This window comes from Panicum virgatum, chromosome 7N (genome assembly GCF_016808335.1).
Source record: "Panicum virgatum strain AP13 chromosome 7N, P.virgatum_v5, whole genome shotgun sequence".
Classification (NCBI taxonomy): Eukaryota; Viridiplantae; Streptophyta; class Magnoliopsida; order Poales; family Poaceae; genus Panicum; species Panicum virgatum.
In genome coordinates this window covers 45,444,688-45,458,528 of record NC_053151.1, presented here as the reverse complement: position 1 = coordinate 45,458,528, position 13,841 = coordinate 45,444,688, and the positions used below count along the sequence as shown (strand labels likewise).

General features: G+C 50.3%; 2 protein-coding genes across 2 annotated transcripts; both read left to right on the top strand.

The window, feature by feature from the left end:
* Positions 1 to 290: 290 nt before the first annotated feature.
* Positions 291 to 1,320, top strand: LOC120681321 (nascent polypeptide-associated complex subunit alpha, muscle-specific form-like). The gene is made up of 2 exons (XM_039962826.1): positions 291 to 375; positions 521 to 1,320. Exons 1-2 carry the CDS (start codon positions 291 to 293, stop codon positions 1,318 to 1,320), a joined length of 885 nt encoding a protein of 294 aa, XP_039818760.1.
* Positions 1,321 to 8,536: 7,216 nt separating this feature from the next.
* On the top strand, positions 8,537 to 11,482 carry LOC120680596 (myb-related protein MYBAS2-like). The gene is made up of 3 exons (XM_039962094.1): positions 8,537 to 8,887; positions 10,011 to 10,140; positions 10,300 to 11,482. Exons 1-3 carry the CDS (start codon positions 8,743 to 8,745, stop codon positions 10,871 to 10,873), a joined length of 849 nt encoding a protein of 282 aa, XP_039818028.1. The 5' UTR covers positions 8,537 to 8,742; the 3' UTR covers positions 10,874 to 11,482.
* The last annotated feature ends 2,359 nt before the right edge of the window (positions 11,483 to 13,841 follow it).

Here is a 13,841-nt window from a genome sequence, read left to right as displayed (position 1 = left end):
GATGATTTTTAAATTTTTTTTTGCAATTAAACAATATCATGTGATATACATTGAACTTTAGCTATATGTGCATAAAATAATGATTTTTTCAATATAATAATCAAACAAAAAATGCTGATTCAGATGTGCAAGATATCTAAAGTGTTTTCAATTAATTTTATTTTGATAAGATGTGGTTCAGTTCCATATAATTATAAAACAGAAAACGTCTTTGCCGTGTGTCATGATCAGGCACACGGCAAAGGACTTTGCAGTGTGCCATAGCGCGGGGCACACGGCAAAGCTGGCTGATGCCGCCGCCGGCGACGCTCGCCGCCAGGCCGCCGCGTCCACGCCTCGCCAAGCCACTGGCCACGTGCGCCACCCGCGCCGCAGGTCCCACACCGCTGCCCTGCGCCCACTTCTTTGCCGTGTGCCGGATCGCGGGGCACACGGCAGAGGGGGTAGCTTTACCGTGGGCCAGATTGGGGCACACGGCAAAGCGCCCGCCCCTTATCCCCTTTGAGCCACACACACTCAGACACACACGCACCCTGCGCCGTCACCCTGCCACCCCCGCTCGCGCCCACGCCAACGCCGCTGGCCAAGCTCGCGCCCGCGCTCCCCCGTGCCCACGCTCGCTCCCCGACGCCACGCTCGCCGCCCCCACAAGCCCGCGGGCTCACCACCCCGCCTCCCGCGCTCGGCCAGCGCACAAACGGCCCCGACACCGATGCCGACGCCCGCGCCCACGCTCGACACGCCATTGTCGACGCCCGCGCCTGCACTCGACACGCCGTCGCCCGCGCTCGCCACGCCGAGGGCCTCCCTCGTCACCGCTCGCCGCGCCGAGGGCCACGCCACCCCGAGCTTGCCGCGCCGAGGGCCACGCCACCCCGAGCTCGCCGGCGCACGGGCGGGGTTGCGACGCCACCTCCGTCACCCTGCACGTCGCCATGGCCGCCGGCTAAGCGGGCCGCCGCCCACGCTCGGCAAGCCGACAGCCCACGCTCGCCGGGCCCACGCCAGCCGGCCGCCGCGCCCACGCTCGCCGCGCTCCGCTCCCACGCCGGCACCGAGCCGGCCCGCCACGACCCCCCGCAGCCCGATGGGACGCGGCTGCCCGAGGCCCCTCCGCCCGAGGCTCGCCGCCGGCCCCCTGCGCCGCCGCAGGCTGGGCTCGGGCATCGCCGCCGAGACGTGGCCCCGCTGCAGGCCAAGCCCCGGCCGCCCTCCACCCCGGCAGCCCCGGCCGACCTCCTCCTGTCTCAACCCCGCCGGCCCCGGCCACACTCCACACCGCCGGCGCCCGCTGACCTCCTCCCGCCTCTACGCTGGTGATTTTTTTTGGCCATTTCTTTGTCATTTCATTGCAATTGATGCAAATGTGTATGGATAATATAGCTGTATTTTTTCTATTTGCATGAAATCAAAGGAAAAAGATAGTGGAATTGACCTCACATGCTGCACCGACACACGCATCCCCGCCTCGCTCGTCGTCGAGCCCTAGGTGAGCATGTGAAAAAGGTCTTCGCTCCTTTTATTGTTCGGAGTAGATTATATGATCTAGTTGCCTGTGATGAAATATTTTTTTACCTAGAATTGCTCTAGGTAAAATATGATGATCTTGAGCTTGTGGCTGCATTAATTGTTACAAATTATGTAGTTATGCTTCTCATGATTGTCATCAAACCATGTGGTAATAAAACAAAAAAATTGGTTCTGGCACCTTTGCCGTGTGCAAAAACCATGGCACACGGCAAAGGTGACAATCTTTGCCGTGTGCAAAAACCGTGGCACACGGCAAAGATTTGAACTTTGCCGTGTGCCACGCCAGCAGGGCACACGGCAAAGTCCTGTCCACGTCATCGTTCCTGGGTGGCAACTTTTTTTTGCCGTGGGTCGATAGTTGCACACGGCAAACCCTTTGTCGTGTGCCCGATATATAGCACACGGCAAAGGCCGGCTTTGCCGATCCCTGGTTGCCGTGTGCACTTTGCCGTGTGCAGCACACGACAAAGAATTTGCCGTGGGCTTTTGGGGCTTTACCGTGTGCCCCTGGCACACGGCAAAGGGGGGTCTCCCGTAGTGTATGGTTTTCGTGTAAATTTAATTTATGCAAGAACCTTTTGATAGTTTGTATTGTTTGGTTTGCATTTCTTTTTTTTTGTTGAACCAAGCTTTAGAAATGTCATTGTGGATTCCTTATAATTTAAAACATGTGAGGAAGTTAACAAAGAAAAAATGGGCATAAAAAGATTGCAACATACTAAATTTTTTTAACATAGAAAAACAACAAATTAAATATTAAAATTTCCTTGTGGTATACGAATCATTGTCACCATAGATAATCTACTAAATTGTAGATGGCAAGGATATTCTATGGAATTGTAATAGTGAATCTTTACTGTATTTTTTCTCAATGACCTTATGCCAAGTTCATTTAGCATGCGCACATGTGATGTAGAGCTTGGAATAAATTCTATTCTACTATTGAAAAACAGAAAAAAAAACAAAAATCCATAACTTTGAAAACCATTCCAGAAGCAGCTAAATACTGCTACTTCACTTGCATCTAGAATTGATAATCATTTCCACAAGCAGTAGGTTCTTAAGATCGCTGTCTCTATAGAAACACCACCCCCTAAATGTTGTTGGACTCAATAAGTATCAGCCATATGCACCGTATGTAATGTAAATGTTAGAATAATCTTTTATTCTATTATTGAAAAACAAAAGGAAAAGGTTCTACAGTGTCTTGGAAAAAAACATTAATTGCTCCTCACATCACATTGATCACAGTCGTAAGCGAGAAGACAAGTTTTTTGTTTTTGTGAATCGGCCCAAGATAGTGCCAATTGAGTACATATACTAAAGCTCCAAGAATCGGAGCATTTCCGTGAGTCGTGGCCCCACGTGGGACCCACGCACTGTTTATGCGGGTCCCACATACTATTCAGGTGGGACCCGCGCGCTATTCAGGCGGGACCCATGTGGGACCCACGCGCTATTCAGGCGGGACCCACGTGGGGCCCACGGTTCTATTAAGTGAGGCATTTCCGTGAGTCGTGGCCCCACGTGGGACCTACGCACTGTTTTATGCGGGTCCCACATACTATTCAGGTGGGACCCACGCGCTATTCAGGCGGGACCCACGTGGGACCCACGTGCTATTCAGACGAAACCGACATGGGGCCCACAGTTCTATTAAGTGAGCTTTTTTATCTTAAAAAATTATTTTCCTTCCATTATTTGACAATACAAAATATATTTAACTACTTCCTACATATAAAAATAATAACTAAACTTTGTATACTACATTCACACGTGGTAGTTCTACTACTTTTTGGCTTTGAGTTTCCCTTCGTAAACTCACAAAATATACTTGAATTGTTCATTCATTTCTAATCTTTTTTTCCTACTAAAGTAATCAAACTATACCTACTGACACAAAAAAAAAACGAATTCCTAAGAAAAAATTGTCTGTACCTCTATACTAAAATGCTTGAGATCGGCGCGCTCTCAGACTCTAAACTACTATGCCGTTTTACTATAATTTTTAGATTTAACTCAATGCATCAATACGATGTTGTTTCGAATATAGTAGCGAATAATATTTTTCCATTAATATTTTAGGTCAATGTTTTTTGTATAGGCGCGTGTAGCGCGCCAACGTGACTAGTTTCATTGAATGGTGAAGAGTTTTTGGTGCAACCGTAAGGGCAAGGGGCAAATAATTGTAGAAAAAAAATTAGATAAAGGATTATACCAGCCTCTATATCCACCTCGTGGATATACATGGCTAGTACACAAATTAGACAAGACATATATGGGTTAGCATATATGTGGCCTTTACACGTACAATAATAATAAATATATACGGCATAATAATAAAGCATTTTGTTCTTATTTGCAATCATGCACGTAATAAGATATGTACAATTGAAAACATGTACATGACGCATAGCACTACGGTGACCGAGTATAGTAGACAGGGACACATAGATAGTTTTTTTTCCTTATTACTACTAGTACTAGCTATAAGAATGGCAACTTAATTTGCAAGAAATAAAGTTTGTTCCAGTAACGTAACAATCTGAGGGTAAAAACAACGCACGCGCCGAGAGCGTGGAGGTGAGGAAACGTGTGCTCGTTGGATCTCGAGACCAAATGACCAAACAAAGTTACTCCTCGCTAGTGCAATTTACCTGCTTTGTCCTTGAGCTGTATAAAGCAGGCCACGATCGAGAGCGACCTTTTAGTGTGCCCCTAGGGGCCCCCGGCCCATCACTTTAGCACACGCATCCCTCAATTCTCGCGCACCATTTGGCGGTCGTGACTGTTTGCCGCAGAGCTAGCTAGTGCAGGTGCAGCAACTAAGTAGAGACTAGCTAGAGAGCCAGCCGCTTTGTTGTCGGCCGCCGTATCTTGCTTTCTACTTTTAGCTCCCGAGTCCCGTGATCCAGCATGACCGATGGATGATGAGCTTGCTTTGCTTGCTTGGAGTATAAACATACCACCCATCCAGATACACACACATACGCCCAGCTTTTGGGGGGGGGGGGGGGGGGGGGGGGGGGGGTGATTTGTATACTTATAAACATGGGCTTTTCGAGACCCTTCCGGATGGCAAAGTTGGCCAGGGAGACTTGTCGACCAATGCTGCTTCGTCATCACACCCATCGATCGCATAGAAATATATACGCGGCGGATGCTTCGTTTCACCGCACGCACATTAACATAGTCCCCGGCGTCCGCCAGATCACGCCGCGGAAACCACTAATCAAAGGCCCGAATAATGGGATGCCGCCTACGTGCACCGGCCTAGAGTAAACGACATGCAACCAGACACGGAAAGCAAGCTCACGCCGATCCAATAGGCCGTAGCATGTACTGCAAGGCTTAGCACATATAGCTAGCTAGCTAACCGGAGATGATATATATATATATATATATATATATATATATATATATATATATATATATATATATATATATATATATATATATATATATATATGCGCGCCGGGGGCGGTCGAGCTGGCCTTGTCCCGGTGGTCCGGGCGCCGGGCTTAGCTTTATGCGCTGCCGGAGTTGGCGACGCGACTAAACAAGGGGGGCGGCGTGGTCCTGGGAGCGGGCGCGCGACACCTGTCGCCGGCGTGAGCGGCCAAAGCCGCCGCACCCACGCCAGGCGACGGCGATGCCCGCATAAAATAACCCCCCGGCGGCCCTGCGCGCCGTACGTGCTCGATCGCTTGCCCGAAATAGCAGCCACGTTATTATACGGGCGACGTCGCTGCCCCCGCGCGGCATCCGATCGCCCGGGGCGCCGGCGGGTGGCGCGTCGCCATTGGCGGGGTGCGTTGGGCACACCGTGCCCAACGGCGCGGCGCACCATGTACTGCGGGCACATCAGCAACAAGGACGTCTACTAGTTGTTTAATTAACCAGCCTTGCTGATGCACCGGGTGATGCGATTGTTTGGTGCTAATTTTCGTTGGGTGATTAGTAGCTAGGGTGACGAGGCGATGAGGTCGTCGATCGATGCCAAAGATGGAGCGCTCTATACTACTAGTACTACGGCTGGCTCTACGCGATGGGATGAGGCGTGTACGTGGAGGGGCGGGCGGGGGACCGTGCCAATACTTAAATCTCGGGGGGATCTAATGATGTGCTGAATTAGCATAAGCGCATCATTCTTTGTTGGAAGTCACGACGAGGAGGTCTCTCGAAGGGGGTAAGCCTCCAAAAGGGTTTTGCCTGATTATTCCCCTTGTTAGGTGCGGTCTTCCAGACTTGCCCTCCGGCAGTAGTAGATCTCTGGCATACATATACTGGCGCTGGCGCCCCGCCGCCGGGGACTTTATTTGACGGCTGTACGCCAATATTTTACTTTCACCAAGGGCGCGTTTAGTTCTCAAAAATTTTCACCTCCCCTTTAAACACATGTATGAAGCACTAAATGTAAATAAATAACAAAACTAATTACACAGTTTGGATGTACATGACGAGACGAATCTTTTAAGCCTAATTAGTGCATGATTAGCCATAAGTGCTACAGTAACCCACATGTGCTAATGACGCGATCAAAGGCCTCAAAAGATTCGTCTCGTGGTTTCCAAGTGAGTTCTGAAATTAGTTTTTTAATTAGTGTCCGAAAAGTCCTTCCGACATCCGGTCAAAGTGCTGATTTGACCTCCAAAAATTTTTGCCGGGGGAACTAAACGCGCCCCAAGTTCGCAATAGCTCGTCATCAAACTGTCACTTATTATGGCCTGCTCGGCTGCAGTATACGTACTGCAGGTTGCCCCTGGCTCTATCAAAAATAATCACGTTTCTACCATCTGGCTAATCAGGCCAATTAATTATGCCGTCAGGCAGGCCCATCACGGCATCACCCATGGATATGTTTGACCGGTCAACCGAGCTAGCTGGACGGACGGACTAGACCTGACCAGCGCTGATCCCCGGCCGATAGATATATATGATCTCGATCTGTAAGGGTGTTGTTTGTTTTCTCCACGCTATTCCATTCTTAAAAAGAATCTTGTATGCATGGTGTACTAAATGAGGTCTATTTGCAAAACTTTTTCAGGGATGGGTGTAACTTTTCGCGACGAATCTAATGACGGTAATTAATCGATGATTCGCTACAGTAACCATCCTCTAATCGCGCGGTCAAAGGCCTCGTTAGATTCTTCAGGGTCACTAGCGCGGGGTTCTGAAGTTGGTTTTGTAAACTGACTTTGTTTGACATCGTAATTAGCGGTCAAACTATCATTATTCACTAACACGCTGCAAACCAAACGAGACCAAGGATTTCTGGCACGCGCGCGCCGCAGGACATATATGCCCACTACTATCACTAGTTGCTAGCTAATGAGTAATGGATAGGGGTACGTGTATTTAGATACCACTCTGCTACACATGGACAGAGCTGCGCTAGTGTCGTGTGCTACTCTTAATCTGTCGCCTTTTCACCCCGACGGCGACACAGCAGAGATCGACCAGGCGATGATCGGCCGGAGACACAGGAGCAAGCGGCATCGATCCGTCCCGGACAGGGCCCTTTCTTTGCACCAAAGAAAGGGGACATGCATGATCGCAGATACATGTATGTGCCATCCTATATATATTATTTGTTCTAATTAACCGCGTGCCAGCTCACCAAAATGTTGATCGTCGAATCGACCAGGTACGGCGCACGCGCGCGCGTCGATCATATCGCCTGTGTCCTCGTGTGCAGATTAGCCTGCTGGGAGAGATTAGTTTAGTCCCTTTGTGCGTCGGAAAGCCTGACCACGATCGCCATCGCCATCGTTACTACAAGTACGATTGCCATCATAGCTCGAGCGTCAGTTTGTTCGCACTTGGCCCTTCCCTTCAAAATTCCAAAATTTTATAAGATTCCCCGTTACATTGAATTTTTGAACGCATGCATGAAGTATTAAATATAGTTAAACAAAATAACTGATTACACAGTTTGTTTGTAATTTACGAGACAAATCTTTTGAGCCTAGTTAATCCGTAGCGGGACAATAATTACCAAATACAAACGAAAGTGCTACAGTGCTTTACAGGTTCACTTTTATGCAACTAAACAAGGCCTTGATGCAGGTGTGATCCAAGTGCACCACTTGTGGAGTTGTTGGCAGAGAGGCAGTTAGCCACGCGTCGGCTTTCTGGAACCCTCGGCCCGGCCGGAAGATGTGTATTTTGTAGTGTGGTTCTGGCGCCCAGGGGACACAGAGGATAGATCAGGCAGCCAAGCTAGCTAAGATGCTGGATGGAGATGGCAAACGTGAAGCTGTATGCTAATACCTGGGTATATGTTAGTTTAATTATGCTAATGCCTCTATGTTTTGTAGATGCTTTGTTTGGCCTGTGGAAAAAGCCAGCTGATTTCGGCTGACTTAATAGTATTATGTGAAAGAAAATAAACTAAAATAAATCTAAATAAGTCGAAAGCAGATAAGTCGGAATAAGGGCGACTGAGGTGGTTAAGGCACGAATCTTGTAGTTTTGAACCAAGAACTAGAAAGAAAAGGAAATTAAACTAACAATTATTGTTAAGGAGTTGCGGCAATATACTATACTACTACAGGGTACACATATTGACATACATACAGTAGAATTTTTCATTCAGGCCTCGATCAGACAGCCGTTTTTCTTTACTACGTACACATATTTGATTTGTGAATGATCGAAAGAGCACACTAGCTATCTAAAATTCTAAGGCACTCTTTTAGTCCTCACTTCTCTTTACACCTGGCCCTAAGGGCGCGCTTTCGCGGCAAGAAATAATTAAGCGCGCGGTAACTCGCCCGTGCCCGAGCCGAGGTCCAAGAATTTACCGCGGGTCCGGGCCGGGGGCAATTGGGGAAACCCGGCTCGACAGCCGGGCTAGTGCCTAGTGGAGCATGGAATTCCCCCTGACAGCGACGCGCGGGGGGTCTTTGGCGAGCGACAGGGGAAGCGGAACGGAGCCCCGCCGCGCCGGTGCCCGATATATACGCGGCAGCGGCTCACTCGCCCCGTGCCCTCTCCTCCTCACTCGCCGCAGGACAGGCAGAATCCGAGCAAAGGGAAAGGCTTTGCTAGCTCTGCCCCTCCGGCCAGCGTACGATCGAGCTACCTGCCGCGGGCCTGCCCGCACAAATATCTCCAAGGAAACACCTAAGAACAGCGCCCCTTCGAGGCAAGAATCAGCAGCAAGCTCCCGGCGAGCTGAGCTTTTCGTATTGTGCTAGCTAGCTACCAATGGAGGCGGCGCCGCTGGGCTGGGGACGGCAGGAGGTGGACGGGTGGCGGAAGGGCCCGTGGACCAGCCAGGAGGACACGCTCCTCGTCGAGCACGTCCGGCAGCACGGCGAGGGGCGGTGGAACTCCGTCTCCAAGCTCACAGGTACGCTACTGCCGATTTCAAGAGCAAATTCGCCTCCTCCCTTTTGTTAGTTTAATTTTCTTATTGGTGATCGATCCACTTGATTTCAATTGTGCGGTTTTTTTATTTTGGGTTCCCCAAGTACGAATGGAACCCTGGCTCTTTTCACCAACAAACAAGCTAAAAGCAGCTAAACTTATTGCAACTTGCGAATGATTGAGCTCGCAGCAAGTTGCGGCGGCGGCCGTCAACCAGGCACAGTACTACCGGTGTACGGTGTTGTACTTTTGAGCTTGTGTTTTGCCAGGACCCTCAACTGGCAACTTGCAGAGCTGTCCCAGGATTCCACCATGCACGATGCTGTTTGTCCCCTGCAATTTGCTGCTACTGCTATTGCTGCGAGTGTTCAGCTCACTCGCGAGTTAGCAAGAGGGAGCCTGCATGATCTATCTGTGAGCACTGAGCACAACGTAACCAATTATACAAAGTTCTATATGTCCAGTTTTTGGAATTCCGTCCAGTTCCATGAACCAACCAACTAGCTGTAAACATGTACAGTATGCGCCGTGGGCTACTGATCTGAACTGTGGTTAGGGGTGGTAAAGGGCCCATTACCACCCCTAACTGTGGTGTGGAACTGTGGATGCATAGAGTAAAAAGATACCCATCGTCACGACGTCACCGTCGTCTGATTAAGATCGTCAGATTACGGCGATCTTAATAATCATATGATGGGCGCATCTTATGCGTATACTTTCGATTCAGTTATATTCCTGTGCGTACACGTTGCAGACTTAAAAGTCTTATGAGAAGAGTGACGTGAAAGTGAGCGTATAATGGTAGTACAGGGTCGAGTTGTTATTGGATGCCCATCTCCGATCCATAACGACACTGTACCTGGGTTCGTATCAGTCCATTTTCAAGGAAAACTACAGCTATCTCATGCAAATCTTTTTTCTCAAAAAAAAGTTGTGTTATCCTTCGAGTGATCGAGTTGGTTATTAGAATGATACTTAGATCATGAAAGCCGTCACTTGCTACCACTCAAAGTTAGTAAATTGACCGGGACCTGTCGGTGGACATGGGTGGCTGGAGCTGTTTGTCTGAGATCCTCCATTCTCCTTTTGGCCTTTTTGTGCTGCAGGTCTGAAGAGGAGTGGCAAGAGCTGCAGGCTCCGGTGGGTTAACTACCTGAGACCAGATCTGAAGCGAGGCAAGATCACGCCCCAGGAGGAGAGCATCATAGTCCAGCTCCACGCTTTGTGGGGAAACAGGTATAGTAAATTAGCACACCGATCAGGCGCCATGACTTTATTAGATATTGAGCACTCAACATGAAATAAACAAAGAGTTCCTCAACTAATTAAACAAGGTTCCTAGCCAGTGTTGATGTACTGAAAATTCTTTGCTTGCCACACATGTATCATGAGCAGGTGGTCGACGATCGCGCGCAGCCTGCCGGGCAGGACGGACAACGAGATCAAGAACTACTGGAGGACGCACTTCAAGAAGGGGAAGCCGGCCAAGAACATCGAGCGCGCGAGGGCGCGGTTCCTCAAGCAGCGGCAGGAGATGCAGAGCCAGCAGCAGCAGCTGTTGCAGCTGGCCGCCGGGCAGGTCGCCAAGGACGAGAACCAGGACGGCGGCGGCGCGCGCACCGGGGCCGATGATGACGACCGTGGCAGCGCGGTCGTCGACGACGCGTGCGCGGCGCCGTCATCGCCGGCGTTGGCAGCCGAAGCCGAAACCGCCGCCGGGCACCACCACCACGAGGACCTGATCATGCACGACGCCATGGACTTCATGTGCCCCATGTCGTGCGCCCTCCTCCTCCACGGCGCCGTTCACCAGGGCGGCGGCACCGGCAGCTGCTGCGGCTCCACGGCCAGCGACGAGTACGGATCCGGCGAGGAGGACGGCGCCACGTGGGGCAGCCTGTGGAACCTCGACGACGGCGTGGTCGTCGACGACGTCACCACCGCCGCCGGGGCGTGCACGCTCTGGTAGAGGGAGATTTGCTAACCCTGCTGCCGCATGCCTTCTACCAGAGCTAGAGAAGCTGTGATCGTCGTGTAGCGGTGGTGGCCTGGTGCTGGTGGATAAGGACGGAGCAACCGCTACCGTACGCCCACTTTGCAACAGCGGCACAGCTGCCGGCGCCTCAGCCGATGACACGTAAAAGCTCCCGGACGCTTTCTTTATGGGGAAACGTACACAGAACAAGTTTTTTTTCTCTGTCTCTCGCTACGTATAGCTAGCAATTAGCAAAAGCTCTCTGATCCATACCCTGAAAGACCAAGGGGATAAGAGGGTGACAAATTACCAAATTTGATATTGATTATTTGCAACCACGCATCATGCATGCAGCATTGAGTGTAAAGTGTGTATTACGTGCAGGGGCGGAGACAGCACTGGGTCTAGGGGGCTCCAGCCCCCCTAAACCCCAAAAAACCATGGAGCCCCCTTGAACCCCTCCCCCGCTCAATTTTTTGAGAAGAAAGGATGAGGAAGAAGGAGAGGAAGAAGAAAGTAAGAGAGAGGAAAAAAATTAGCCCCTCCTTCAACCATTTCTAGATCCGCCACTGATTACGTGTAATGAACAATATGATCTTCAGTTGTCACTAATGAGTCAGTCGTTATCTAGGAAAATCACTAATGAGTCGGTGTATCTGCATTATTATTCTGTTTTTTTATGGTATTATTATTCTGTTTTAGCAGTGTGCTTACCTTGCATGTGGAGGAGGTCTTTTCTGCCTTCTGGAGCGTATGACCGCGGCCACGCGTCCGAGTTCCCTCTTTTGTTCCGTTCGTGTGGGCAGCTGAAGCCCATAGCACAGAGCCCACAAGGCGTCAACATTTCAGGAAAGAAGGCTGTCATTTGACACGGCCCAGCTAGAAGAGCAGCCATCTCCTTTTCTCTTTTCATCATCTAAAAAAAAGTGAAGCGTTTGATCGATGATGAGTTGATGACAATGATCAACACTCTAGTTTTTTTCCGTTTGAAAAAGAAAACTCTAGTTTTTTGAAAGGGTTTGTAGACCCTTTAAAAAGACAGTAGTTTGCAAAATTTTCACAAGGATAATTTATTTTAGAGATAACTTTCCATATTTGTATTTTTTTCTAGACAGCTCATACACATAAAACTTATTAAAAAAAGAAACAACTCGTTCAAGCGGGTCTTGTAAAAATGTTAATTTAAACAAATACCATCAGCTAAATTTTGCATAAAAATTAAGTAATTCAAACACACGAAAAACTTTGTCTAGAAAAAAAAGAGGCTAAATGCATATCCATATGAATAATCTATTTTAAGTAAATATGATGAAGACAACTACAGGTGGCAAAATGGAAAAAATGATGGAAGTGAAAAGGGAAAAAATAAAGATAAAGGGAAAAGGAGGTAGGCCCACAGGGTAGACAGATTGGTCTAGACTAGTATATTATCCGTGCTAATATTTTCTCCTAGTATATTGCTTGTCTTAATTGTAAGTATAATGCATTATAATACAATTATTGTGATGGACATATAGAAAAAGAAAAGTTAGGTTGATTTATAGGGGTAGATGTGTCTCATCATTCTTATATTTTCAAATTAAATGTTCAATAAAACCATTCGAGGGAGCGTTGATCAACAAATTCCGGTGCGGCCTTTATGAACACGAATTTATCAACTCGGTGTGAAGAACGAAGATACACTGAGCTTCACCAATTCAAGATGTGCCATCACTTTCCTTCTTGTTCTATCGAAACGACCTACCATGAGATGCACGGAAACAGGGCACTGACGTTCCGCCTTCTCGCCGTGCAATCCTTCGAGGAGGAGGAGACAACACGATGTTCCTTTGCGCCTGCGTCTTGCCGTCTCCGTCTTCAACAGGGGCGGACACGCGTGGCCCCTGGTGGCTGCGCACGCGCGTCGAGGATGGCGAGAGGATGAGCACACCGGTGTTCAGACAGACGGCTGCTGACGGCCGGGACTGGAGGCGGCGCATCTCCGGCTGCTAGCGTCTTGAGAGAGCATTGTGCGTGCGAGACGCCTGCCATGCCGGCCGTCGCAGCGTCGCGCGGCGCCCAGCACCCGGTCGAGGTCGCCCCTTCTGCCTTCAGGAGCGTGGTGGCGGCTAGATGCAGGAGGGCGAGGCTCCCAGACGCTCACGAGGAAGTGGACGGAAGCAAGGGAGGCCCTGAGTGCTGCGGCGCTCCGACGAGCCGCGGAGGAGGACGCCCAAAGGTGGACGGTGTTTGAGATACCAATCGGGGGGACGGTATTTCATATACCGTCCATCCCTTGGGCACCTACCGTCCGTCCGATAGGACGTGTGCGGCCAAGATTGGGCGCGTCGCAGGGGGCGGCTTCCAAGTCAGGGGCTCGCGCAGCTTGCCGGTGGCCGCGGTGGGTCGGTGGCTCGGAAGAAGGGAGAAACAGTGGCTTGCTCGCTTCTGCGGCGATGACGGCCGGCAGGGTGGTGCGAGCGCGGCCAGACATGTTCGTCGAAACGCCGCACCGGTGTCCGACGAGGCCTGGTGCTTGCCCCGGTGCCGTGCGGCGCGCTCACCGGACGCGCCGCCTGAACTGGAAGGCGACCAGAAGCTGCCCGCGCGCGTGGAGTCGGGCAATCGGCAGCAGCTAGCCGTGAGCCTGTCCACAGCGCGGGCGCGCGGCTCCTACGAGCAGGGCGTGCCGTCGGGGGAGCTCTGTAATCTGTGTGCAGGGAAGACGTACGCGGGCGCGGGTGGGTCCAATTGGCAATCTGCCAAAGCCTGAATGCCCTGACGAGTCTCACAGATCTTCCAGCTAATCAAGAACAGGGCGGTGCAGCTCTGCAGCCACGGTGCTCCGTGCAATGCGGCCATGCACTCTGATTTGCGAGGCAGAAAGATGACAAGTGTGAGCAGAGTGCCTTGCACCTTCGATCGGAGAAGCATTGCACCTTCGGTCTGATTTGCGAGGCAGAGAGATAAGGAGGAAGAGGCG

Excerpts from the sequence above, each read along its gene's own strand:
- LOC120680596 (XM_039962094.1), top strand. The coding sequence starts at position 8,743 with ATGGAGGCGGCGCCGCTGGGCTGGGGACGGCAGGAGGTGGACGGGTGG. Across the intron at positions 8,888-10,010 it reads CTCCGTCTCCAAGCTCACAG|GTCTGAAGAGGAGTGGCAAG; the intron begins GTACGCTACTGC and ends TTTGTGCTGCAG. Across the intron at positions 10,141-10,299 it reads CACGCTTTGTGGGGAAACAG|GTGGTCGACGATCGCGCGCA; the intron begins GTATAGTAAATT and ends TATCATGAGCAG.
- LOC120681321 (XM_039962826.1), top strand. The coding sequence starts at position 291 with ATGCCGCCGCCGGCGACGCTCGCCGCCAGGCCGCCGCGTCCACGCCTC. Across the intron at positions 376-520 it reads GTGCGCCACCCGCGCCGCAG|ACACACACGCACCCTGCGCC; the intron begins GTCCCACACCGC and ends ACACACACTCAG.